Source organism: Canis lupus, unplaced genomic scaffold, assembly GCF_011100685.1.
Source record: "Canis lupus familiaris isolate Mischka breed German Shepherd unplaced genomic scaffold, alternate assembly UU_Cfam_GSD_1.0 chrUn_S1575H1764, whole genome shotgun sequence".
In the NCBI taxonomy this organism is placed as follows: domain Eukaryota; kingdom Metazoa; phylum Chordata; class Mammalia; order Carnivora; family Canidae; genus Canis; species Canis lupus.
In genome coordinates this window covers 1-23,847 of record NW_023330415.1, presented here as the reverse complement: position 1 = coordinate 23,847, position 23,847 = coordinate 1, and the positions used below count along the sequence as shown (strand labels likewise).

The following is a 23,847-nucleotide window of genomic DNA, read 5'->3' as shown; positions in this document are numbered from 1 at the left end:
TGCTATCAGGAAGCCAAATAATTGTCTATTTATTAAGTATTCACCAAATTGGAAGATCTCCTACACAGATTTTGCTAAGAGGTCAAATATTCAATCACTTGATTCTTCAAGGAACTCTCCAAATTCTTGGGCGTGGGTGCGTGTTTGCTGGGCCCAGAGTGGTGCTGCCAGAGCAACTGCACTTTCCTTCCCTCCTTTGCCTCTTCCTGGCCCTCTGGGACACTCCTCAGATCTGTGGTCCCAACTTCAGTGCACGGAGCCACCTGGGATGCTGGTGGAAGACAGACCCCCTGGGCCACCCAGAACTCGGATCCTGCGGGTCTGTGGCGAGACCCGAGACCGTGCCCGTGACAAGCACCCCCAGATGATCTGGAATGCTCTCTGGGAAACCCTGCTTTAAAGACCAGTTCTTCCTCCTCGGGATCACATGAATCACACAGACCTGCATTTTACAAAATCCAATCTTCACGAAGATGATTTCCTCAGGGACATCATCTGCTTAGCTCCCTGCCTCTCAGGAGACCTGCCACCGAAGAAGCCAGCAGCATTCAAGACATGATGGACATTCAAAAGAATTCAGATTTAGTCATCACCAGTATACCAAAAAAAAAGAAAAAAAAAAAAAAAAGCCCAACAGTATGTTCACCTTACTCAGAGGTTTCCAACACATTTTATTTTGTAGAGCACTGGTTTGTCGCTTTTGAGGACCAACATGTGTATAAATCCCTGTCGGGTCCCGCACAGCGTACTTATGGCTTGAGTTCCAATCCCACTTGCAGAAAGGCTGCCCTCTGGCTCCTCGTGGAGGGTGCATCCAAGCCGAGCCTCTTCTGGGGCTTCATCTCCAAGGGGCGCTTCCTTTGGGGAGGACAGGCAGGCTCTGATGTCCAGGCTTTGGTGCCTGGAGGCAGGAGGCGTTGGGAGGCTCCTGGGCCAGGTGCTGTTTCTCTCAGGCGGACACTCGAGGAGTCAGCGCTTGTGCTTAATGACCACAGTCCCTCTCACTTTTGTGGGTTACAACAGAGGGAAGCCTCTGTTCTTAAGTAACACGGATAAACACCTTTTTAGATCGCCTATTTGTTCTAGAACTACAAAATTTAATTCAAGAAAATATAGGTCCCATAAAAGACTTTAAAAAGTTTCTTTTAAGATTTATTCACTTATTTGAGAGGGAGGGAGGAAAGAGAGAGAGAGAGAGAGAGAGAGAGAGAGAGAAAGAGAACATGCACACAGAAGGAAAGGGAGAAGCAGCCCATGCCCCACCCTCTCAGCTGAGCAGGGAGTCTGACTAGCTGGGGGCCTGATCCCAGGATCCTGAGATCATGATCTGAGCCGAAGGCAGACATTTAACCAACTGATCCACCGAGTCACACCTTCACTGAAAGAAATCTTTAAAACCAAACAAGAACTTTTCCTCTTTGATTTGATTTTCTACATGGAATCCTCCTTTTACACAAGACTTCTTGTATATTTTTTAACTTAAAATCAAGATCATGAAAGAGTGTATCCCTAAATATCTAGATGCTGTCAGTGGCTCTGTAATCTTCAAAACAGAAAAAGCTGAAACCTGTTACCAAAGCCTTCAAAGACAGAAAAGTGTATGGATTAGTAAGTAGAAATAACACATCTGGAAAAGTAGCTATTCATACTTTACCAAAAGTTAAAAAACTGGCAACCACTGATCTTTTTACTCTCTCCACAATACTGCGTTTTCCAGATTATCAGAATTGGGATCCTAGAGCATTTGATCTTGTCAGATTGGCTTTTTTCACTCAGAAATATGCTTTTAAGGGTCCTCCATGTCATTTATGGCTTGATCGCTCATTTCTTTGTAGAACTGACTAATATTCCTTTGCCTGGGTGGACCTGTTTACTTATCCATTCACCTGCTGAGAGACTTCTTGGTTGCTTCCAAGTCTTGGCAGATACGGGTAAAGCTGTGAAGAGATCCGGGTACAAGTTTTTGGGTGGACAGAAGTTGTCACATTCAGTTCGGTAAATACCAAGGAGCAGGACCGCTGGATCGTATTAGTATGTGGGTTTTTTTTTTTTTAAGATTTTATTTATTTATTCATAGAGATGCAGAGAGAGAGAGAGAGAGGCAGAGACACAGGCAGAGGGAGAAGCAGGCTCCATGCAGAGAGCCCGACGGGGGACTCCATCCAGGGTCTCCAGGATCACGCCCCAGGCTGCATGCTTCGCTAAACCACTGCGCCACCGGGGCTGCCCTAGTATAGGTCTTATAAGGACTTTGGTCCCAGTCTGTGGCCTGTCTCTTCATTCTTAGCATCTTTCACAGAGTAGAGATTTTTTTTGGTATAAATTCAACTTGTCAATTTTTTCTCTGAGGATCATTGCCTTCGGTATTGTATCTAAACAGTCATAACTAAAACTAATGTCCTCTTTCATTTCCGATTTTGATTACTTATATTTTTCTCTTTTTTTTCTCAGTTATTCCAACTAAAGGTTTACCCATTTTATCTTTTCAAATGATCAGTTATTAATTTCATTGATTTTTTTTTATTTCAAAGATTTTATTTATTTATGATAGACATAGAGAGAGAGAGGCAGAGACACAGGCAGAGGGAGAGGGAGAAGCAGGCTCCATGCCGGGAGCCCAACGCGGGACTCGATCCCGGGACTCCAGGATCGCACCCTGGGCCAAAGGCAGGCGCTAAACCGCTGAGCCACCCAGGGATCCCCTCATTGATCTTTTCTATTATCATTTTCATCTTTTTCATTTATTTCTGCTCTGAATTATTGTTTCCTTCTCTTTATAATTCCTTTAGGTGTAAAATTTTATTGTTTATTGGAGGTATTTCCTGCTTTTTGAGGGTAGGCCTGTATTGCTATTACCTTCCCTCTTAGAATCATTTTGCTGCAGCTTACAAATTTTGCTGTATTGTATTCTGTTTTCATTTGTCTCTAGGTATTTTTCCTCCTTCGATTTCTTTGATGACTTGTTGAGCATGTTGCTTAATTTCCACATTTTGGGGGATCTTTGTGTGATTAATTTTTATTTTCATACCACTGTGGTTGGAAAAGATGCTTGAGATAGTTACATTTTCCTAATTGTCCTGTGTCCTTTGTGTGCTCTGTTGTAGAGAATGTCCCATGTACATGTGAGAATAATATGTACACCGCTGCTTTGGGGTGGAATGTTCTACATGTACGTATTAGGTGGTTCTGGTTTAATTGAAAACCATCAATTCCTTATTGATCTTTTTCTCTGGATGATGTATCTTGTACCCACCTACATTGGGGAAAGGGGCCTGGGTGTAAGTTACTCCGAGTTGAGATAACCAGGGATGGGAAGCAGAGGGAATGCTGCTCTGGAAATAGTAGACAAGGACTGAGACAGCAAGTGAGACCCAGGCCCCAACCTGCCACAGGGAACAGCCTGCCTTGAGAGCCTTCCGGAGCCTGGCCATTTTCCTGGAGTGGTTCCAGTAAGCCTGATGAGTTACCCACTTCTCAGGAACTTCACAAACTGTCAAGATGTGCCACATTCCTGTCTGCATGATATCTAATTAATGGTGCCCTCGTTACATACTTCAGACATCACCCCTGCCCAAACCCTCGTCCCCACCCTCCTTCCTCCCTACCTACCAGGACATATATCAGCCCCTCTCAGTGGGTTCAGGACTGGACATCACATTCTGCTTCTGTTAAAATCCCTGAGGCAGGGAATAACAACATGGAGTCAGGCATGCAGTGAATGAGAAAGAAAAAATAGGCTAATCTCTCAAAACATTTGAGTCATGTATGGCTATGTGAAATCTTTTCTACAACTTTTATAGAAGAAGGTGTACCTAGAACTAAGAAGAAACCAGCATTTAGCTGGTCAGTCACAGAAAGCCTATAAAGATGGGACAAATCCTCAATCTCATTATTATGAAAGGAATGCAAATTCTAATAACCACTTATATGTTGCTTTCCTTTTACATAGTCAAAAATTAAAAGGATTTGGACCATCTAATGCAGGCACAGCTTAGAGACACCCTTGGCCAAGAGACATTCTGAAATGGAATGGCCCTTTAGAGTTGCCTTGAGTTGGGCTGAGAAGTGTCAGCTTTCATACCCCCTACGCAGTACCAGCTCTAACGCTGTACCAGCCAGTGGACACAGGGCAGGGACATGACCTAGACCAAGGCAGCTCTGCAGCTGAGGCCCTCCCTAGAGGGCTGACAGAAAGAACATCTGCTGACAGCCCTTTCAAAGCTAGAGATAATATTCTTTTTTCTTTTCTTTTTTGTTTTTAGGGAGCGAAAGTGCACACACATATCAGCTGTTGAGAGGAGGTGGTAGGGAGAAGGAGAGGGGTAGAGAGTCTTAAGCAGGCTCCAGGCCCAGAGTTCAGGTGCAGAGCCCAACGTGGCGCATGATCTCACAACTCAGAGATCATGACCTGAGCTGAAATCAAAAGTCGGACACTCAACAGACTGAGCCACCCAGGGGCCCCAATTCTTTATTCCTGAAAAGAATCTGAACAGTGCTGCATGCCCCCACAGTATATTATCCTGTTTATCCTCTACTGTCACCCTAGAGGTCAGACATATGTGTTGCTACCTTACAGTAAGGAAACAGGCTCGGGAATGTTAACTTTTAGGAAGTGGCAGAGCCAGAGTCCCAAAACCTTCCACGTTCCTGTGAAATCCCCCTCCTCCAAAGCTTCCAGGGGGACCATCTGTGTTCAGGGAGGGGAAGCCCAGAATCATTATGCTAGGGCTTCATTTGCAAGGCTTTCCTCTGTAGAGTCAATCAGAAAGCGTGCCTGCTTTATTACATGGTCCTTATAAACAATAAACATAGAAAACAGCTTTGTAACATCATCACCCCCCTTCTTAACACCAGCTCATTTTTTTAAACTTGTCTAACCCTCTAGCTTAAACCTAGCTATCCTCACAAGGTTTGTCCCTGAGTCATTGTGAAGGCATAGTTAGCATCCAGTTGTCCTTGGAAGTACGAGCTAAGATTTTTACCTTAGTTAAAAATATCTAACACAACACCATCTCACCTCTGTGAGGATGAATACTGCCAAGAAAACCAGAAAAATAAACACACAAAAATAGAATAACAAGTACTGGTGGGGATGTAGAGAAATTAGAACTTTCATGTAATGTTGGCAAGAATGCAAAATGGTGCAGCCACTATTGAAAAACAGTATGAGGGTTCCTCAAAAAATTAAAAATAGAAAAACCATATGATCCATCAACCCCATTTCTGGGTATATATACCAAAAAATTGACAGCAAGTTCTCCAGGGGCGCCTGGGTGGCTCGGTCACTTAAGTGTCTGATTCCTGATCTCAGTTCAGGACTTGATCTCAGGGTTGTGAGTGCCTCCATGCCTTGCATGGAGCCTACTTAAAAATATGTATCTTTGGGCGCTTGCATGGTTCAATCGGTGAGTGTCTGCCGTTGGCTCAGTTCATAATCCCAAAGTTCTGGAATCAAGTCTCTCTCAGACTCTCAGTAGGGTACCCACTTCTCCCTCTGCCTATTGTCTCTCCCTCCCTCTCTCTGTCTCTGATGAATAAATAAATATTAAAAATATACATATAATATATGTATCTGGAATAAAAGAAAGCAATGTGTCTAAGAGATATTTGTACACCATGTTCATAGCAATTTTCACATTTGATGAAAGATGGAAGCAAACCACATGTCAACAGACTGATGAATGGATAAGCAAAACTGGGTATATCCATACAATATAATATTACTCAGCGCTCAAAAAGAAGGAAATTTTCACACATCACCTACTACATATATCAACTCTGAGGACATTATGCTAAGTGACATAAGCCAGTCACAGAATGACAAATACTGTAGGACCACCCCCTGTCTGAGTTATCATTGTAGTCAAATTCATAGGGATGGAAAGTAGAATGGTGGGTGCCAGGACCTGGGGGAGAGGGAATGGGGAGTTAGTGTTTAATGAGGACAGAGTTTCAGTTTTTCAAGCCAAAGAGTCCTAGAGATGGATGACGGTGAGGTGATGGTTGCACAACGATTAGATTGTACTTAATGCCACTGAATTAGAGGCCTAAAAATGATGATGGTAAATTGTGTTATGTGCATTTTGCTACCATTTAAAAAATTCTTTAAGAATACTGAACCTAGGGGCTATTGGGGACACCTGGGGGCATGCTCATTTACTTAAGCCTCTGTCTTCTGCTCAGGTCATGATCTCGGGGTCCTGGGATTGAGCTGTACTCTAGGTTCCCCACCCTGTGATGTGTCTGCTTCTCCATCACCCTCTGCCCCTCCCTGTGCAGGATCCACCCATGGCCAAAAAAACAAACAAAAAAACAAAACTGGGGGTGCCTAGCAAGCTCAGTTGGTAGAGCATCTGATTCTTGATGGCAGATTCATGAGTTCAAGGACCAAACTGGGTATAGAGATTACATTTTTAAAAATGAATAAAACTTAAAAAATAAAGAATATAAAACTAAAACTTACAAAATGTTGAATTCAACGGAAACATTTTCTAGAGTTCTGATGAGTGAGCAAAAACTCAGCCACAGTCACCACTTTTCCAGTGCCCCGCCCCCCCATACCACCACCTATAGGGGAGAGGTTTGGTGAAGAGAGCCCTGGAATTTGAAGTGGTTGGAACTGGGACACCTGGGTGGCTCAGTGGTTGAGCATATGCCTTGGGCTCAGGGCATGATCCCACCCAGAGTCCTGGGATTCGGTCCTGCAACAGGCTCCCCAGAGGGAGCCTGCTTCTCCCTCTATCTATGTCTCTGCCTCTGTGTGTGTGTGTGTAAGTCTCATGAGTAAATAAGTAAAATATATTTCAAAAAAAAGGAGAAGTGGTTGAAACATTCAGAAAAAAACATGTCTGGGAATCATAATGGGTACCGTGCAGGTAAAGTGTCTACATTTCCAAGAAGACACTCTCTTATGTAGGAGGGACAGCTACAAAAATGAGAAGTTTGGTGTTCACATTGAACAAGCCATAAATAGTACGTGCCTCGAGTGTGAGTGTGCTGGAAGTGGTCACGGGGGACAGGAGGGGCAAAGGAATAGACAGGGCTGTCAAAGAGCCTACCCTCTCTATTTGGGAAGGCAGGGTCTTAACATGAAAAAAAAAGAACATCATCCCTTCCGGAAAAGTCAAGGGCCAAGTGATGGGCTATGCTGTACATACAGGATGGGTACGGGAGCTGAGTTGCCGGCCTGCCCGGGGTTAGTAGGAAAAGGTCTTGCACAGGTGGATTTGGTTTGAACCATGCAGCCATATTACTAGGATTGGCTTTGGGAAAGGTTACCACCCTTTGTTGATTCAATCAGAAGCTTTTCAAACTGCTTCAGTCTGTGGCTCACAAAGGAGGAACTCCAAGCAGATACCAGGAGCCAAGGTCTGTTTTTCTGAGGCTGTCAGTGCCAATCATCAACGAAAGGGACCCTTTCTATTTGTTTTGGTCTGCACTTGGAGTACCTCCTATAGCCCTTGGAAGTGAGCCTCTGGGGAAATAAAAGGTTAGCCCAGGATAAATCCCTCCCCTTTACAGCCACTGGGAAACCAGGCTGCTCCTCATTCTGCCAAGATCCGGTGGTAATCCCGTCCCAGCTCTCCATTCTACAGCTGATCCTCCTGCCCACCTCTCCCAGGTGGGTCCACACAGACAAAAGGAGCCGTCCTAACTCCTCCACTTGTTGTCTTTCTTTGACATCTAGTCCTATTGCGCTGAATAGGAATGGATGCTTGGATGTTTGGGAAATGAATTCATGGACACCAGGGACACAGAACAAATGGGAAATGGATTGTTTCCTGAGAGACTAGTTGGCAACCAGAAATGCCTAAGGGACATAAACTGTGCTGTCTGCTTTCCTATTGAAGTTTATTTTTTCAAATGTATTTGAAATTTGAAGAGTTAAAAAATGTTTTTGCTAGAACAGTGCTCCATACATGCTGATTACACCGTATTCCTTATGTACATTTTATGTACAATTCTTCCATAATCCAATTTCCTTAAACCCTGTCAGGGATAGTCTTACCTTCTCCAGTTTCCAGCCAGATGTGAACTTAAACTGTGTGTCCTCCTGCACCTAGGTGCTCAGTAGGTTAAGCATCTACCTTTGGCTCATCTCATGATCTAGGTTCCTGGGGATCGAGCCCTCATTAGGCAAAGAGTCTGCTTCTCCCTCTCCCTCTGAGCTCTCTCACAAGGAAAGAAAGAGAAGGAAAGAAAGCGTCCTCAAAGAAACCAACAAAAAAGGTGAACGTCCATTTAGAACAACTTCTGCTTAGCAGATTGAAAGAAAAGGACTCCTTGTTATTCCTGATCTAAATTCTAACTGGTATGCTTAATAATCAGTAGTATGTGTCTTTGCTACCCTCAGCTGGTGTAGAAACACAGCTCTGTATTACAAGAAAGTCCCCATGGGGCACCTGGGTGGCTCAGTGGGTTAAACATCTCTGCCTTAGGCTCAGGTCCTGGGGTTGAGCCCCCATCGGGTTCCCTGCCCAGCGGGCAGTCTGCTTCTCCCACTCCCTCTGCCCCTCCAACCTGCTGCTCCTTGTGCTCTCTCTAACATAAATAAATAATCTTTAAATGAAAAAAAAAAAAACAAATTTCCCCAGTTCCTGCCCATTAGAAATCGAAACTAACAATTTCCCTGTACCTTGAGAGAGTTTAGGTTTCATTCATAAATGCTGAGGGTTTCCAGCTGCCTAACTAGCAGAGGAAGTCACCTTTGTCTTCCTTCTTCAGCAACAGAGAAAGATTTGGAAAAATTCTGGCTTTTCTTTAAGCAAGCTGGCTGGGTTGGAAGAGTCATGCAAGGACTCAAGGACACAAGGACATGTGTCAGAGCATGAACATCCACCCTTGTCCTCACTCCACAATGCCCTTCATTAAACGTGTGTGTAGAGGACAGTGTTCTAGATCTGAGAAGTCTCTCATGCCATGAAATCAGTGGGTGGTGGGATTTCCAGAAGAGGGATGCGAAAAAGTCAGCAGACCCTGAGTTTCAAAGCTTTCCTTCTTGCTTGGGCAAAGAGCTAACTGGATGAAAGTAACTGAACACACTTAAATTAGACATCAGTGACCTTTATTAGGTGCAAAGTAGTATTCCTGACAATAGTAATATGCCACTGTTACACCTGTTCATCCATTAAAGCAACAGCCCCTCACCCAGAGCTAACCAGATCCCATAAAGTTCCCTGTAAGTGCGTTGTGATCTTCATAACAAGTGACAGAAAGATTAGGACAGCTCATTAATAAAACAGGTTCCATAGGCATCTTGATTCCTTTTGGTTTCCTCTCAAAGAGCTCCAGCAGACGGCCACTTCAAAGGTTGGTCCTTCTTCCTTTCACCAGCTGTCCTCCCAGTCTAAAGACATCCTGGAAATAAAGCCAACCACAAGGAGTCCACGGAACACTGGGAATGTGTTCAGCATAAGAAAAAAGTAGATTTCTAGCATCTACGAATAGTTAAGTGGAAAAACTCTCACAGTGGTCCTATCAGTAAATAAACCATTTTTTAAGACTCCCAATAATTTACTTGTCAACATCTGAAATCATGTTGAACAAACTGAGAGAGCCAGACGCCAGTCAGGCCAGTCAGCCTGTGCCAATTGGTGCTCCTGTTGACTACAGGTGTCCTCAACAGGCTTAGCATGCTGTTTGGTCAAGAAGACCTGTACTCCTTGTCTGGCTTTCCTTTAGCCACTCGCTGCCTCATCTAGAGTGATCTGCTCCTCAGTGAAAATCAGGTCATGATTTGGTATTGGGGTGATTTGGTATTATTGCTTTGTTCTTCATCAAACAACTGAGACTTTTGAGTCAACAAACTTTCTTGGGGCACCTGGGTTGCTCAGTCAGAGTCCAACTCATCTCAGGGTTCTGGGATGGACTCTGTGTTGGGGTCCTGGCTCAGTGGGGAATCTGCTGGAGATTCCCTCCCTCTCCTTCTGCCCATACCCCCACCTCCTGCTCACGTTCTCTCTCTCTCTCTCTCTCTCTCTCTCTCTCTCTCAAATAATTGAAATAAATACTGGCGGCAGTTCATTCATTTACAACCCTGACAAACTGCCAACACAATATATGCTTTTGTTTTCTGCTGCAAGAATCAGTGTGTTGCCCGGAAGCCCCACTTCACAAAATAGGATGCCTTCATAAAAGCGTTTTAAAAACTGGGCAAAGAGAGAAGGACAAGACTTCCCACCAACGGCAAATGAGAAATGAGAGTCTTTTCTGATATGGGGTAGATTCATAGGTTCTAAAGGGAGAAGGGGCCAAGGGGGAAGTAAGATTCTTCAGCTGGGAATGACTTTCAGAAGGTGATTCCCAGTGGCCCAGTAGCGTAGTGCTGGTGTGCGGTACTCTTCACAGTACTAGAGGGGCCGAGTTATCATTACATTCAGTCTACGTGGAGGTCCTGTCACCCCCTAGGAAAACATATATTGGTGATTTCTGCAAATTGGAACATAGGATCAGCCTCTTGGTTCGGAGGCTAAAATGTCTTTGTCTACCAGGCAAATATGTTTATTTCTTTGGCTTGACTGTAATTTGTCTGGGGATCATCGGCAGCACTGAATGCCCACTAGCTACACGCAACTACTTTACAAGTGTTGTGTATTAAGTAGCAAAGCATATGAAATAATGTCTCATGTCCCCTCTTGATAAGCATCAGTGGTTTCTGCCATCAGCTCCGTGGAACCCCAGATGCTAACTGACCCACACAGAAACCTGCTTGAGAATTGCTTCTGGGACAGTTATTGGATCTGCATATATGTAAATACTCTGTTGTAGAGAAATTAAGGGAGGCCTATGGGTAATATCCCAAACCTTTAACTTTCCTTATGTGCATTCAGAAGGTGGCTTTTGTTGCTCACTTGCTCTCCTCCAGATCTGCTGTTTCCTTTCCTACCTGCCTGTCCTGGAACAGGATAGCCTACACAGCACAGGGCGGCCAAAAGACATAAAGAAGTCTGGGATGCTCAGGTGCCCCACGTGGGGGAAGCAAGTATTAGCTGAAATTCTCAGTGGATCTCAGCAAGGCTTCTGCACGGTGCTCTAAACAATGCACATTATGCTTCCAAATTAAATCAGGGATAACAGAGTTGCCGGGTGGCTCAGCTGGTTAAGCCTCTATGTTCCACTTAGTTCATGATCTCAGGTTGCTGGATTGATCCCAACATCAGGCTCCCTGCTCAGCAGGAAGTCTACTTCTTCCTCTCCCTCTTTCTCTCCCCACTGCTCATGCTCTCTCTCCCTCTCTCTTTCTTTCTCAAATAAATAAAGAATATCTTTAAAAAAATAGATATGAGTATTGTCATGCATTGAAGAAAATAGTCTTATAAATCTTTCATCTCATACAAACGTACCTGCAAGCTGGTATCTTTCGGAATTCCGTATAATCTGTGTACTAACTCCATAACTTCCCTCTCAACGATTTCTTGACTGGTGCCTTTCACATCGATGTAGTGGCAGTCAGCACTGGCGAAATGGCAGGAAATTGCCTGTGCAGGGTGAAATGATTAATATTGGGGGAGAAAAAAATCTGTTAACAGCAACAACCAAACAGAAAGTCTTCTTTTAGAACATCAGCTATTTCACTAGCATTTGATTTCTAGAATGTTCCATCGTGTCTTGGATTAGCCTCTTTGGGGTTGGAGTCTTTTCTCCCCCTAGGTACAGCTAAAGGCTGACTGAGAAATTCCAAGAGGTTTTAAGCTCCCTGGGATACTTGTTTTCAAAATGGGCTGAGAACATAATGACAAGAGTAAGAGGACTTTAAACATGTGATTTATCTAGCTAGTGCATATCCCCCAGTCCTAAACAGGAATGGGTTCCAGGGTTCTTCATCCTCTTCTTAGTCACAGAAGTTAGTTACTCAGCTGAGTTTGTGGTGCTTTGTTATTTTAATGTCTAAAGATCAGGGAAATCAACATTAAAAATACCTTGCAAAGGAAAATAATATACACACCCACCCCTTTCAAATCAAAAGGACATTTGAAGTCCAAGATCATTCACATAAGGTACACATCTTGTTTCCTTCTTAAGGGAAAGGAGGTTACTTGGTTCTCCCCATTCTTTTTTTTTTTTTTTTTTTTTTTTTAAGATTTACTTATTTATTCATTCAGAGAGAGCGAAGAGAGAGGCAGAGACACAGGCAGAGGGAGAAGCAGGCTCCCTGCAGGAAGCCCAATATGGGACTCGATCTTGGGTCTCCAGGACCACACCCCAGGCTGCTCGCCACGCTAAACCGCTGGGCCACCGGGGCTGCCCGGTTGTTCCCATTCTTGAAAAGGTTATCAGCAGATAAACTTAAAACTCACTTTCCTAGTCGCATGTTAGTTCTCTTCTCTTGAGATGACCTCACCTCTCAGAAGGGCTGTCTGCTTTGCTTACAACATGAGATTTGTAGACAGTGGAGTCACAAATTCCATTTCCTTTTTTTTTTAATTTTTATTATATATATATATTTTAAATTTGTTCACGAGAGACACAGAGGGGAGCAGAGACACAGGCAATGGAGAAGCAGACTCCATGCAAGCAGCGCGATGTAGGACTGGATCCCCGGACTGGGATCACCCCCCTGAGCCAAGGCAGACGCTCAACCGCTGAGCCACACAGGGACCCCCATTTCCCATGGAAGCCCCCAAACCACACCAAGAAAAAGTGACATCCAAGGGGATAAGTACATTACCATATATGCATTTTTAAGTCTTTTTGTAGGGGTTCATCTTTTCCCAAATAAAGTAGTTCAAAAACTATTGAAAAATTACAAAGTTAGGATATTATCAATCACATTACTTGGTTTCTTATCATTTACCTTTTAGTTTCATACAGTAATCACTTTATACTATATTTTCAGGTTTTGACATGAGATCTTTCAGTATGTTGTTATCCTACTCAGTTTATAACCCTGATCATATAGGAAGTAATATAATTCTCTAACTCATACAGACTTTAAGACTATTTGTCTTAGCTTGCTGTTTTGATACAGATGCATATACATAAAATTCCATTTTTTATATCAAGTTGAATTTTGACACCAAGGACACATGATAAATGGCCAAATTCATGAATTTCATGAACATTCATATTATTTATGTCATTGTGGCTGTACCCCTGCTTGTACAGTTCTGAGGATCATGTTGGTGGGGAGTCTGATCTAGTCTTTATTTAAAATTTTGGCATTGTGTTCATCAAGGTATTTTTTGCATTGATTTTGATTTTCTAAATACTGCCTTAAACTATCATTTAACTTGATTGTTGAGGTGTTTGGCACCATCCCCCGACCCCTGCTAAATTTTCCCTGGAGGAGAGGGCTTTCTTGCCTCACCCTCATCCTGGCCCTGTTGACCTGGTGGAAATATGAATGAATGGAAGATGAAACATGGTAGCTAACCCTGCACCTAGGGAGACAATGGGTGTTGGTGTGACAAACTGGCACGCTTCACTCAACCCCAAAAACCCCCTATATATCGTAATAAGAGCCATGTAATGTGGAATAATGTCAGTCCACAGTACTGTCAGAGCTGCTGAATTTTTGAGAAGAGAGAAATCTGGGAATATGGGAAATTTTGTCAAATTTTAATGCAAGCAATGAAATCAATAGGTTTTTAATATATTCATAGCTAAGGGGCAAAAACCATGGCTCGCTGCTAAATCTTATTTCTGGGCAGCCAATTCAATAACAAAGCTATTATAAACTGCCGTCATAAATGGTTCCTATATCCATTTCCCATTTTAAGATTTTAGTACATCATCCATTCTTTCTGTCTCCAAAAGCACAGGCTGTGGGCTACCAAGCAACTCTATGAATGTTCCTAATTCACGATCAGTAGGATTGGGAACCGGAGGTCACATGGCCTCCTACTGATAACTTAGCAAAAAAGAATGTGGTATCAAATATATTTCCTGGTAAATAAACCAGAGCAAGAGCAGTTTAGTTAAACATCACAAATCTCATAAAGTTTCACATATCTTGACATTTTTGCTTCTAACCTATTCGTCTTTGGAAAGCACGGTGATGTAATGCATACCTTGCGGTATCCTTGAGTTCTGTTCCAGCCAGATCCGTGGATGAGCAAAGGATGAAAGAAAACGGTGTCTCCTTTCTCCATCACGAGGTGCACGCGGGGGCTGTTTTCATCATAGTCCTGGATCCCATAGAACATTAAGTTCACGCCCCCCTAGAACACATAAGAGAACCCAACTCTGTATTTGAGGAACCCAATGACTAAAAAGTAGATTTCCTAAGTTCTTCCAAGAGAAAGATAAATAGATTCTTAACAGGTACTGCAAATATACAAAAGCTTCTCAGATGTGTGGCTGTGAAAGTCACATTGTGATATTAAAATCATGGATTTAGGGAGGCAAAGGAAGATGCTGAAATTTCTTCTCACCCTTCATAACTGTATTATATTGAGGATCTAGATCAACGTTGCATGTTGCAGTTAACATGGGAGATCACCTTTCAAGCCTGAATGTATAATCATTCTTTCCCAGGATGATATTCTCCTCACCTAGAACTTTGCCTGAACCATTCTTCTATAACTCAGGAGTACCTCTAAGAAGCTAATTGTTCTCCCAAACCAGCAGAGAGAAAATCTCAATTTTTCTCAGCTCAGAAAGCACTGATGTCACATGCAGAGTAAGGAAAGAAAAACAGTAAATTAAAACATTCTGTTTTTTATAACTATTTCCCAAGTCAGTTATTTCATTAAGTAATAGTTATGGTGGAAGGACGGCATCACATTTCCCTTCCTGAGACTGTGCCACATTCTTCTGGGGAAAGGACTGCTTTCCTGCTGGACTCAGTTGTGGTTTTCATCCAGTGCACTTCTCTCCTGGCCAGGGTTGATACGTGACCTAAGCTAAGTCAATCTAACCGCCCACTGTGGTCACTTTGAATCTGAGCAGAAGATGGAAGGCACTGGTCATGATCACAGTTCAGTTGACCCCACCAGGTGCCCCACCCCGAGTGTTCCCACTGAACATAACCCCCACTCTCCTGCTCATCAGAGCTAGCCAGCCTTTCCATGGACTCAGCAGGTGCCTGCCACCCTCCAAAACACTTCGTTTGGCTTAAGTCAGCCACAGCCCACTTCTGTTGCCTGCACCAAACTTTCCCCAAAACTCAACTGAATTTGTGAATCTCACAGTTTCAGTTATATCAGAATCCAGACCCCAGTATTTTCCTTGGCACTAATCCTCAGTGCAAGAATCTAATTGAGACAGAAGTCCTGAAAGCCATATTCTTTACTTCCTACAGACCACATTCATTCTTCCTGCGTTAACAACCCGTGCTCTTCTCTTTCTGACCATCATTATGGGATTTCAAGACCATATTGTCTGATACCTAAAACACTTATCATCTCCTCTCTGGTTTCTCTGCCTCTGGAGCCCTACCTCCAGTATATCCTGCTCTAAGCCTCTAGATTATCATTATTGAAGGATCAATTTGATCTCACCATTCATGGGCTCAAAAGCCTTCTATACTCTTCCATCCTCAACTAGCTCAATTCCATACACCATGTAACAGTCATGCAATGGAATACTACTCATGCTTCCCCAGAGTCTTCATTGGTCTCTCTAGCAGTAAAGAGATGATTCCTCTCTCTTCTTTATGCCAAGAGCCATCAATCAGTGGGTAAGAAGTAGTTGGCACTTTACACATGCATGTGGTGTTGCAAGTGTTGACATCTTACCTGTGCAATTGGGCTTGATAATTTCATATCCTATATAGTACCTACCAAAGTGCCCCACACTGGTCAGCTTTCCAACACTTCTTGATGGAAAAATGGTTATTTTACCTGACATCCTTGAATCTTCCCTGACCCTAATTGTAAATCCTATAATGATGTTTTGTAAGGAAGGAAATGCCATCTGATTGTTAAAGCTCTTTAGGGAGAGTGATGTGAAATCAAAACAAACAATATTCTGGTTAAGATTTCTCCTCTAGGGGTGCCTGGGTGGCTCAGTCAGTTGGGCGTCCAAGTCTTGATGCCAACCCAGGTCATGATCTCAGGGTGCGAAGTTCAAGCCACATATCTGACTCGTGCTCAGCAGAGTCTGCTTGTCCCTCTCCCTTCCCCTTTGTCTCTCTCCTCCCCTCCTCTCCCATTGCTTGTGCTCTTTCTCTCTCTCTCAAATAAATAAATAAAATCTTAAAAGAAAACAACGACAAAAACAAACAAAAAACAGATTCTTCCTCTGAGCTAGAACATGAGACCCCTAACTCTGGGAAAGGAACAATGGGTAGTGGAAGGGGAGGCAGGCAGGGCGATGGGGTGACTGGGTGACAGGCATCGAGGGGGGCACTTGACAGGATGAGCACTGGGTATTATACTATAGGTTGAAAAATCGAACCCTATAAAAAAATACAAAAAAAAGCTAACCTAAAAAAAAACAAAAAAAAAAAACAACAACAAAAAAATGATGCCTCCTCTACGCAGACATACCTCCCATTGGGGATAATTGTGTGGCTTCAGATAGCCTTTGTGTGTGCCTGGGAACACACACAGACAGCCATTGTTCCTGTCGATGTGCTCCATGGCTGTCCAAGCACAGACAATTTTATTGCTGGGCCTGAAGGGGAAGTAGTGCAGATCCTGGTGCAAGGGATGGCGGGATGTCTTCTTGCCTGAAACAGAACCTGCTGTTAATACACACTTGCATCTCAGATTTCATCTCTTTTGCCTGCAAAACCACAGCAATGACTATTCCCACAAAACCCAAAGAAGTGAAACAACATTATTGAGAATCAGTCCAGAGAGATAAGCATCAAATTTGAATATCAAATCCACAGGACAACTCCAGATCCTCTATTTTTTTTCTGGGTTTCTGGGAGCCGAGGACTTACTGACACACAACATTCACTAGCAATTCATACACATGTCATGAATTCTATTGTGTTTTATTCCTTTGTAATTGTGGTTTGGGCATAGAAGCTAGAATTCAAAAAGTAAAAAAAAAGTTTGAGTAATTGAAGAGAGCAACCAAATTTGAGGTTCCCTGTTAGCCTTTAAGTGGCTGATGCAAAAAATATCAGCTAACTAAGTTAATAAAAGGCCTCTAAGGGCTCTTGGGTGGCTCAGTGGGTTAAGCATTTGCCTTTTCTCAGCTCAGGATCTCAGGGCCCTGGGATCAAGCTGCAAAGGGTTCTGCTTAGCAGGGAATCTGCTTCTCTCTCTTCCTCTATGGTGTCTCTCCCTCTCTCTCAAAAAAATTAATAAAATCTTTAAAAGTAAGAAAAAATAACCATATAGTTGACATCTGAAATCCCTACTCCACGATTCTTATGATACATACTGGTTTTTTTTTACATACTGTTTTAAGACTTAAAAGTATATACACATTTTTTTTTAAAGATTTTATTTATTTATTCATGAGAGACACAGAGAGTGAGAGAGAGGCAGAGACACAGGCAGAGGGAGAAGCAGGCTCTATGCAGGGAGCCTGACATGGGACTGGATCACTGGTCTCCAGGATCACACCCTGGGGTGAAGGTGGCGCCAACCGCTGAACCACCTGGGCTGCCCTTATTTTATGTTTTTAAAGATCTTATTATTTATTCATGAGAGTCACAGACACAGGCAGAGAGAGAAGCAGGCTCCCTGCGAGGAGCCTGATGTACGACTAGATCCCAGGACCCAAGGATCACCACCTGAGCCAAAGGCAGACCCTCAACCACTGGGCCACCCAGGCGTCCCCACATTTGTTTTTTAATATTCAGCAGTTATACACAAAGCGATCCTTTGAATCCTTGAAACTTTTTCTTACTTTACCCTCTTTTTTTTTTTTTTTTTTGGCTTCTACTTAACAAATAAAACCACTTTACCAGAATCTGGAGGTTTGTTTATAAGCATTGCATGCATGGCCATAATATTGGGTCCAGTGAAGCACTCCACATATTTCAGAATCTAAGAGTAAAGAGTTGCATGAGAAATCAAATAAACAACCACGTAGTACAATGTACACTTATTTGTACAAGAGTCAAAATGCACATAGTTATACAAAACACTTGGTAGAAGTGCCTGGGTGAGTCTGTTGCTTAAGCATCCAACTCCTGATTTCAGCTCAGGTCATGTTCTCAGGGTCATAGGATACAGGTCTGCCTTGGGGTCCTTGCACAGTAATGGGTCTACTTCAGGTTTTCTCCTTCTGCCTCTCCCTCTCTATCAAACAATTATTTAAAGGAAAAAAAAAAAAGTTGGTATTTCCCAACGTTGCAAACAAAGAATGAAAAACTCAGCACTGGAAATCTGTAACACTCTGAATTAAACAGGTTTTTTTTTTTTTAAAGATTTTATTTATTTATTCATGAGAGATATAGAGAAAGCGAGGCAGAGACACAGGTCGAGGGAGAAGCAGGTTCCATGCCAAGAGCCCGACTTGGGACTCGATCCCAGGTCTCCAGGATCACACCCTGGGCCAAAGGCAGCGCTAAACTGCTGGGCCACCGGGGCTGCCCTTAAACAGGCTTTTTAAGCCAGTTGGAAACCAAACCCCATTTTCTATGAGAATGCGAAGAGTTTCTCTCAGCTTTCGACTGGGAAGGGCAGGAATACCCTCCTTTCACCTGACACTGTCCATAGATGCCCAGGGAGAAGGCACCTTCCTCTTCCCCTCACGGAGACTCTTCATAAGAAGGGACCACGAGGGGCACCTGGCTGGCTCAATCACTAGAACATGAACCTGTTGATCTCGGGGTCGTGACTGCAAGCTACTCCTAGAGTGTAGAAGTCACTTTTTAAAAAGGTGGTAGGGGGACACCATTGCAGCTCAGTCAGTTAAGCATCTGCCTTCAGTTCAGGTCATGATCCCCATGTCCAGCTCCCTGCTCAGAGAGGTGTCAGCTTCTCCTCTCCCTCTGCCCCTCCCTGCCACTCATGATCTCTCTTGATCTCACTCACTTTCTCTCTCAAATAAGTAGAATCATTAAAGAGAATAATAAATGAAAGGACCATGAGAGGCCCCAATAACGTGCAGCTGCCATGCAGAGCCCAGGGGACAAGAGAACAGCAACAGGGGGACACTTCACAGTCAGGCCACCTCCCTTTCCACAGCTCTTCACTGAGGGCTACAAACCAGACAGTGATAGAAAAGGACACGCAGCAGGGAGTGAGATGAACAGGTCCCTCCTCCCATGGCATCTATATTCTGTTGGAAGGATGTTAAATAATGACATGGGCACTGGTGCTTGACAGCAAGGTGCAGTTACAGAGTATGAGGAAGCAGAGGCGGGGTGGGGAGGCTGAATTTGGCCAAAGGTCTGGCAGCGGGTGTGCTCCCTCCTACATCTAACCCACTAGGGAGGAAAGCACTCAGCTTTGCATGCCTACCACCTGCCAGGCGCTTTATGTGTCAGCCACTTAAGTCTCACAACAATCCCTGAAAAGTAATGCCCCCAGGAATTAAAGATCCTTTAAATGATCATTATCCTGCAGATAATAAAGTGCCCAAGGTGGCAGAGCAATTTCAACGAAAAGGACGGTATTCCATCTCCAGTTCTGTCTGACTTCAAAAAATGAAGCCTCTTCTAGCTTTCTCACTACTTGATCTCCCGTATAAGCCATATTGGCAATTTGAGCATGAAACACTCGAAATGGTCCCAAATCCTAGGAGTCGGGGCTCATATTTGTTTTTTTTTTATAAAGGGTGTCATCTTTTATATTTTCTTGTGATATTTTCTTTGAAGAATATATTCCTCAAATATATTTCTTCATATACTTTCCTTTCCTGTTTCCTGGTTTTAAGTAATCTCTATCGCTTGAGCCCACGACTCTGAGATCAAGACTCACATGCTCCATCGGGCCATGCCTGCCCAGCATCTCCTACCAGTATTTTCTAAACTTCAGTGACTCAAGAGACATTTTACCATTTCTAGCATATGTTGCTAACTGCCCAATATTAGTCAATAATTTTCCTAAATTAACTCATGTCTTATCCTGATTAATAATATTCCTGAAGTCATAGGTTTGATGCACCAGCTACTTTTTCCAATACATATTGAAATAAATACCCAACTACTATATCGTACCCACCTCCTAAAAGTCATTGCATGAACCAGTAGGTGCATGGTGCACACTTGAGAACAGTGGGAACCCTGGAGGCCTCCGGGTACCCAGGGCCTCAGGCAACACAAGTTGCCTCTAACTTCAAGCTTTTCCTCCTTGATTGATGCTCACAAGTTCCATTTCCATTGCAAGACTTGAGGTTGGGAAGAATAGATGATTCAGGGACCTTGTCCCCCTTTGTCCCCAACCCAAGGGGCTGGACATGATAGGTGGCCTGCCTGTACAGTCTTCTCTCATGAGGAAAATATTCTTTCTTTTTTTTAACATTTGTTTAAAGATCTTTTTAAATTTTAAGTAATATCCACACACAACCGGGACTCTTGGGTGGCTCAGGGTTGAGCCTCTGCCTTTGGCTCAGGGTGTGATCACAGTCCAGGTAACAAGTCCGGCATCGGGCTCTGTGTGAGGAGTCTGCTTCTCCCTCTGCCTATGTCTCTGCCTCTCTCTCTGTGTCTCTCATGAATAAATAAATAAAATCTTTAAAAAATAATAAAAATAAAACTAAAAGCATTTGAAATAAATGGTTCATAAACTGTGGTACATTGACACAATGGGATGCTATGCAGAAGTTTGCAAGTATGATATAGATATAGATACACGTGATAATATGTAAGTCATATGGGAAGATGTCTGAGGTCTATTATAAGTGGACAAAACACAGTGACAACCAGTTTGTTCCCGTGTTACACAAAAGGTGGGAACCCTGGAGGCCTCATCGTGATTCATCTAACACAAGTTACCTCTAACTTCAAGCTTTTCCTCCTTGATCGATGCTCACAAGTTCCATTTCTATTGCAAGACTTGAGGTTGGGAAGAATAGATGATTCAGGGGCCATGTCCCCCTTTGTCCCCAACCCAAGGGGCTGGACATGATAGGTGGCCTGCCTGTACAGTCTTTTCTCATGAGGACAATTTTCTTCCTTTTTTTAATTATTTATTTAAGTATTTTTTTTTCTAAATTTTAAATAATCTCCACATGCAACTGGGACACCGGGGTGGCTCAGCGATTGAGCATCTGCCTTTGGCTCAGGGCATGATCCCAGTCCAGAGATCAAGTCCTGCGCAGGCTCCATGTGAAGAGCCTGCCTCTGCCTCTGTCTCTGCCTCTCTCTCTGCGTCTCTCATGAATATCTCATGAATATCCTGAGTATCTCACTTGGTTAAATGTCCACCTCTGGGTTGGGGCTCAGGTTATGATCTTGGTCTAAGGATCCAGCACTGTGTCGTCCTCTGCACTCAGCAGGGAGTCTGCCTGAGGATTCTCCCTCTACCTCAACCTGTGCCTTGTCCCCTTCTCATGCCAAAAATAAATGCATAAATCTTAAAAAAAAAGTGCATACCTCTTAAAAACTAAAAGATCCCCCATGCTCTACCAACTAAAGCAGCCAGGTTCCCATTAAGTCAAATTATCTACTAGCATTTGGGGTTATAATTTCCAAAATGTTCTATATGCAAAGTGCCCCTTAAAAAAAAGTGTGCCATGTGTCAAGGGACACATGAGTGGCTCAGTGTTGAGTGTCTGTCTTTGACTCAGGTCATGGTCCTGGGGTCCTGGAATCAAGTCTTACATCAGGCTTCCCACAGGTAGCTTATTCTCAATCTGCCTATGTCTCTGCCTGTCTCTGTGTCTCATGAAAAAATAAAATCTTTAAAAAACAATAAACAATCTAAAACCATTCTAAATAAATTATCCATAAACTGTCATATATTTATGCAGAAATTTGCAAGTATGATATAGATACATAAGTGATAATATGTAAGTGATATGGAAAGATGTCTGAGATCTATTATAAGTGGACAAGACTCGGTGACAACCAGTTTGTTCCCGTGATACACAAAACGTGGGGGGTTACGTATGCATTTTCATGGCCATGAAAGAATTCTAGTTGAATACACCTAAAAGCTTGGCAGTGAGTGGGGCTGGTGAACGTTGGGAGACTTCACTTTACATGTTCTATATTATGTGGATAACTTTATAAACATGATTTATGCTTAAAGAATGAGAATTTTTTAGACAAGTTTAACTCTAAAGACCTACTTAAACCTCTACTACCAGATTCACAGAAACAAAAGCAACAATAAATGGATGTATAGTGAGTGGGATCTGCAATGTGACTCCTGTTGATATGCCCATATTCAGTGTGAGAGAGGCTCCCCCTCTCCACTGCAGAATTCCCGCCCTTCTCCACCAGGTTAATTACCAAGCGCCAGAGCAGGGTATCTCCACCTGGCCAGTATTGACATTTGGGGCCGGATAATTCATTAATTGGGGGGAGGGGCTGTTCTGTGCATTATAGGCTCCCTGGGCTCCATTAGCGGCATGCCCAGGCTCTACAGACCAAACCTTGTGACAACCCTACAGGGCTCCAGGCGCCACCAGATGTGCTCCTCCAACTGAGAACCACTGCTCTACAACCACCAGAGAGGGGCTCAGAGAAAGGAAAAGCAGCAATTCCTGGGGCAGGCATGTCGGTGGGCTGTTAACCTAAAAACAAAGAAAACACAGGAAGGTTCTCCAACCTCAGGGAGAGTGCAGTATCTGAAGAGTTCCTTGTCTTCTTGGAAGTCTTGGATCTTTGAAATCATCCTTTCACTTGGAATATATTCTGATTTTGCAATGGACACATCTCTCATTATTATCATTTGTTTTGGTTTCACCTCCCCTCTGCAGATCCTTTCAAACTGGTCCCTAGGAAATGAAATTGGCAGATGATGTCATTACTGCAGGCTCCAGGCACCTGCCTGGCCAGTTCTGTGGAAAGATCCACAAAGATTGAGGAGATGGTGTCTCTGCACCAAGTTGACCTCCAGGCCAGACTGAGCAGCTCTGAGCATAGGGTGAGGAAATGGCCAGCTCACAAGCCCCTGCCTCCTCACTGTGAGGCCAGAATTCGCTGTGAGAACTCACATCTTCCTTAGCCTAAGAAAACAGTGGGGGAAAATTTGTGATTTGGTTGCATCTGAGTAACAATGGCAAATACTTCTCTCCTCCATTCCATGGGCCAGGCCCGGTTGGAAGCACTCTGTGTGTCTTTTACCTTATTCAGTCCTCACAACAACACTAGGGCTCAGTACTATTATCCCCATTTTACAGATGAGAAAGGAGAGGCATGGAATGTAAATTGCCCCAGGGCACACAAGATTAAGTAGAAGGGCTAAGATTAAAGCCAGCCCTTCTTGCTCCAGAGCTCATGTTCCCAACCAGTTCCCAAGTAACCAGTCCCTGAAAAATATCTGAACATGCACACACTACTCTTACTACCCATGTTCCCATTGCAAACATACAACATATTTCTTAAAATAATGAAAGGTTACTGTACCTAAAGCGTTGAATGTCCGGGTCAGACACCAAACTTTTAATGACAAGAAACCCATTTTCTTCATAAAATTTTCTCTGTTCTAGGCTTAGGACATCATTATCCTGAGTATACCTAAAGGAAAGAAAACTTTCAAATAAGTCCAACTGAAAAATCACAACCCAACACTATGTATCAAGAACCTGAGAAATGTTTCTACTACTCTTCCATCCGGCATTTCTATTTTTTATTTACTCTAAGAAAATATCTGAACCTTTTTATTTAATGTCTAATGGTTTCTTTTAAGTTTGTTCATTTTTTTTAAAAGTAATCCCTATATCCATATCCCATATGGAGTTCGAACTCATAACCCCAAGATCAAGAGTCATGTGCTCTTCTGACTGAGCAAGCCAGGAACCCCTACTAACTCAACATGTATTTAGAAAAGGTCTAAATCCAAAACATTAACTACTGTCACCAAAAATAGAAGAATAATTAATTAC

The 23,847-nt window shown here is 43.2% G+C and overlaps 1 protein-coding gene across 1 annotated transcript; it reads right to left on the bottom strand.

Annotated features, from left to right (window-relative positions):
* Positions 1 to 9,042: 9,042 nt before the first annotated feature.
* On the bottom strand, positions 9,043 to 23,513 carry LOC119878396 (phytanoyl-CoA dioxygenase, peroxisomal-like). Its single transcript, XM_038589022.1, has 7 exons — positions 23,369 to 23,513; positions 22,569 to 22,737; positions 17,810 to 17,891; positions 16,431 to 16,612; positions 14,010 to 14,159; positions 11,343 to 11,477; positions 9,043 to 9,357 (listed from the first exon to the last, which is right to left on the bottom strand). The coding sequence occupies exons 2-7, from the start codon at positions 22,689 to 22,691 to the stop codon at positions 9,304 to 9,306; spliced, it is 726 nt and encodes a 241-aa protein (XP_038444950.1). The 5' UTR covers positions 22,692 to 22,737; positions 23,369 to 23,513; the 3' UTR covers positions 9,043 to 9,303.
* Positions 23,514 to 23,847: the final 334 nt, after the last annotated feature.

Excerpts from the sequence above, each read along its gene's own strand:
- LOC119878396 (XM_038589022.1), bottom strand. The coding sequence starts at position 22,691 with ATGATAATAATGAGAGATGTGTCCATTGCAAAATCAGAATATATTCCA. Across the intron at positions 16,613-17,809 it reads AAACAAACCTCCAGATTCTG|GCAAGAAGACATCCCGCCAT; the intron begins GTAAAGTGGTTT and ends GTTCTGTTTCAG. Across the intron at positions 11,478-14,009 it reads GAACTCAAGGATACCGCAAG|GCAATTTCCTGCCATTTCGC; the intron begins GTATGCATTACA and ends CACCCTGCACAG.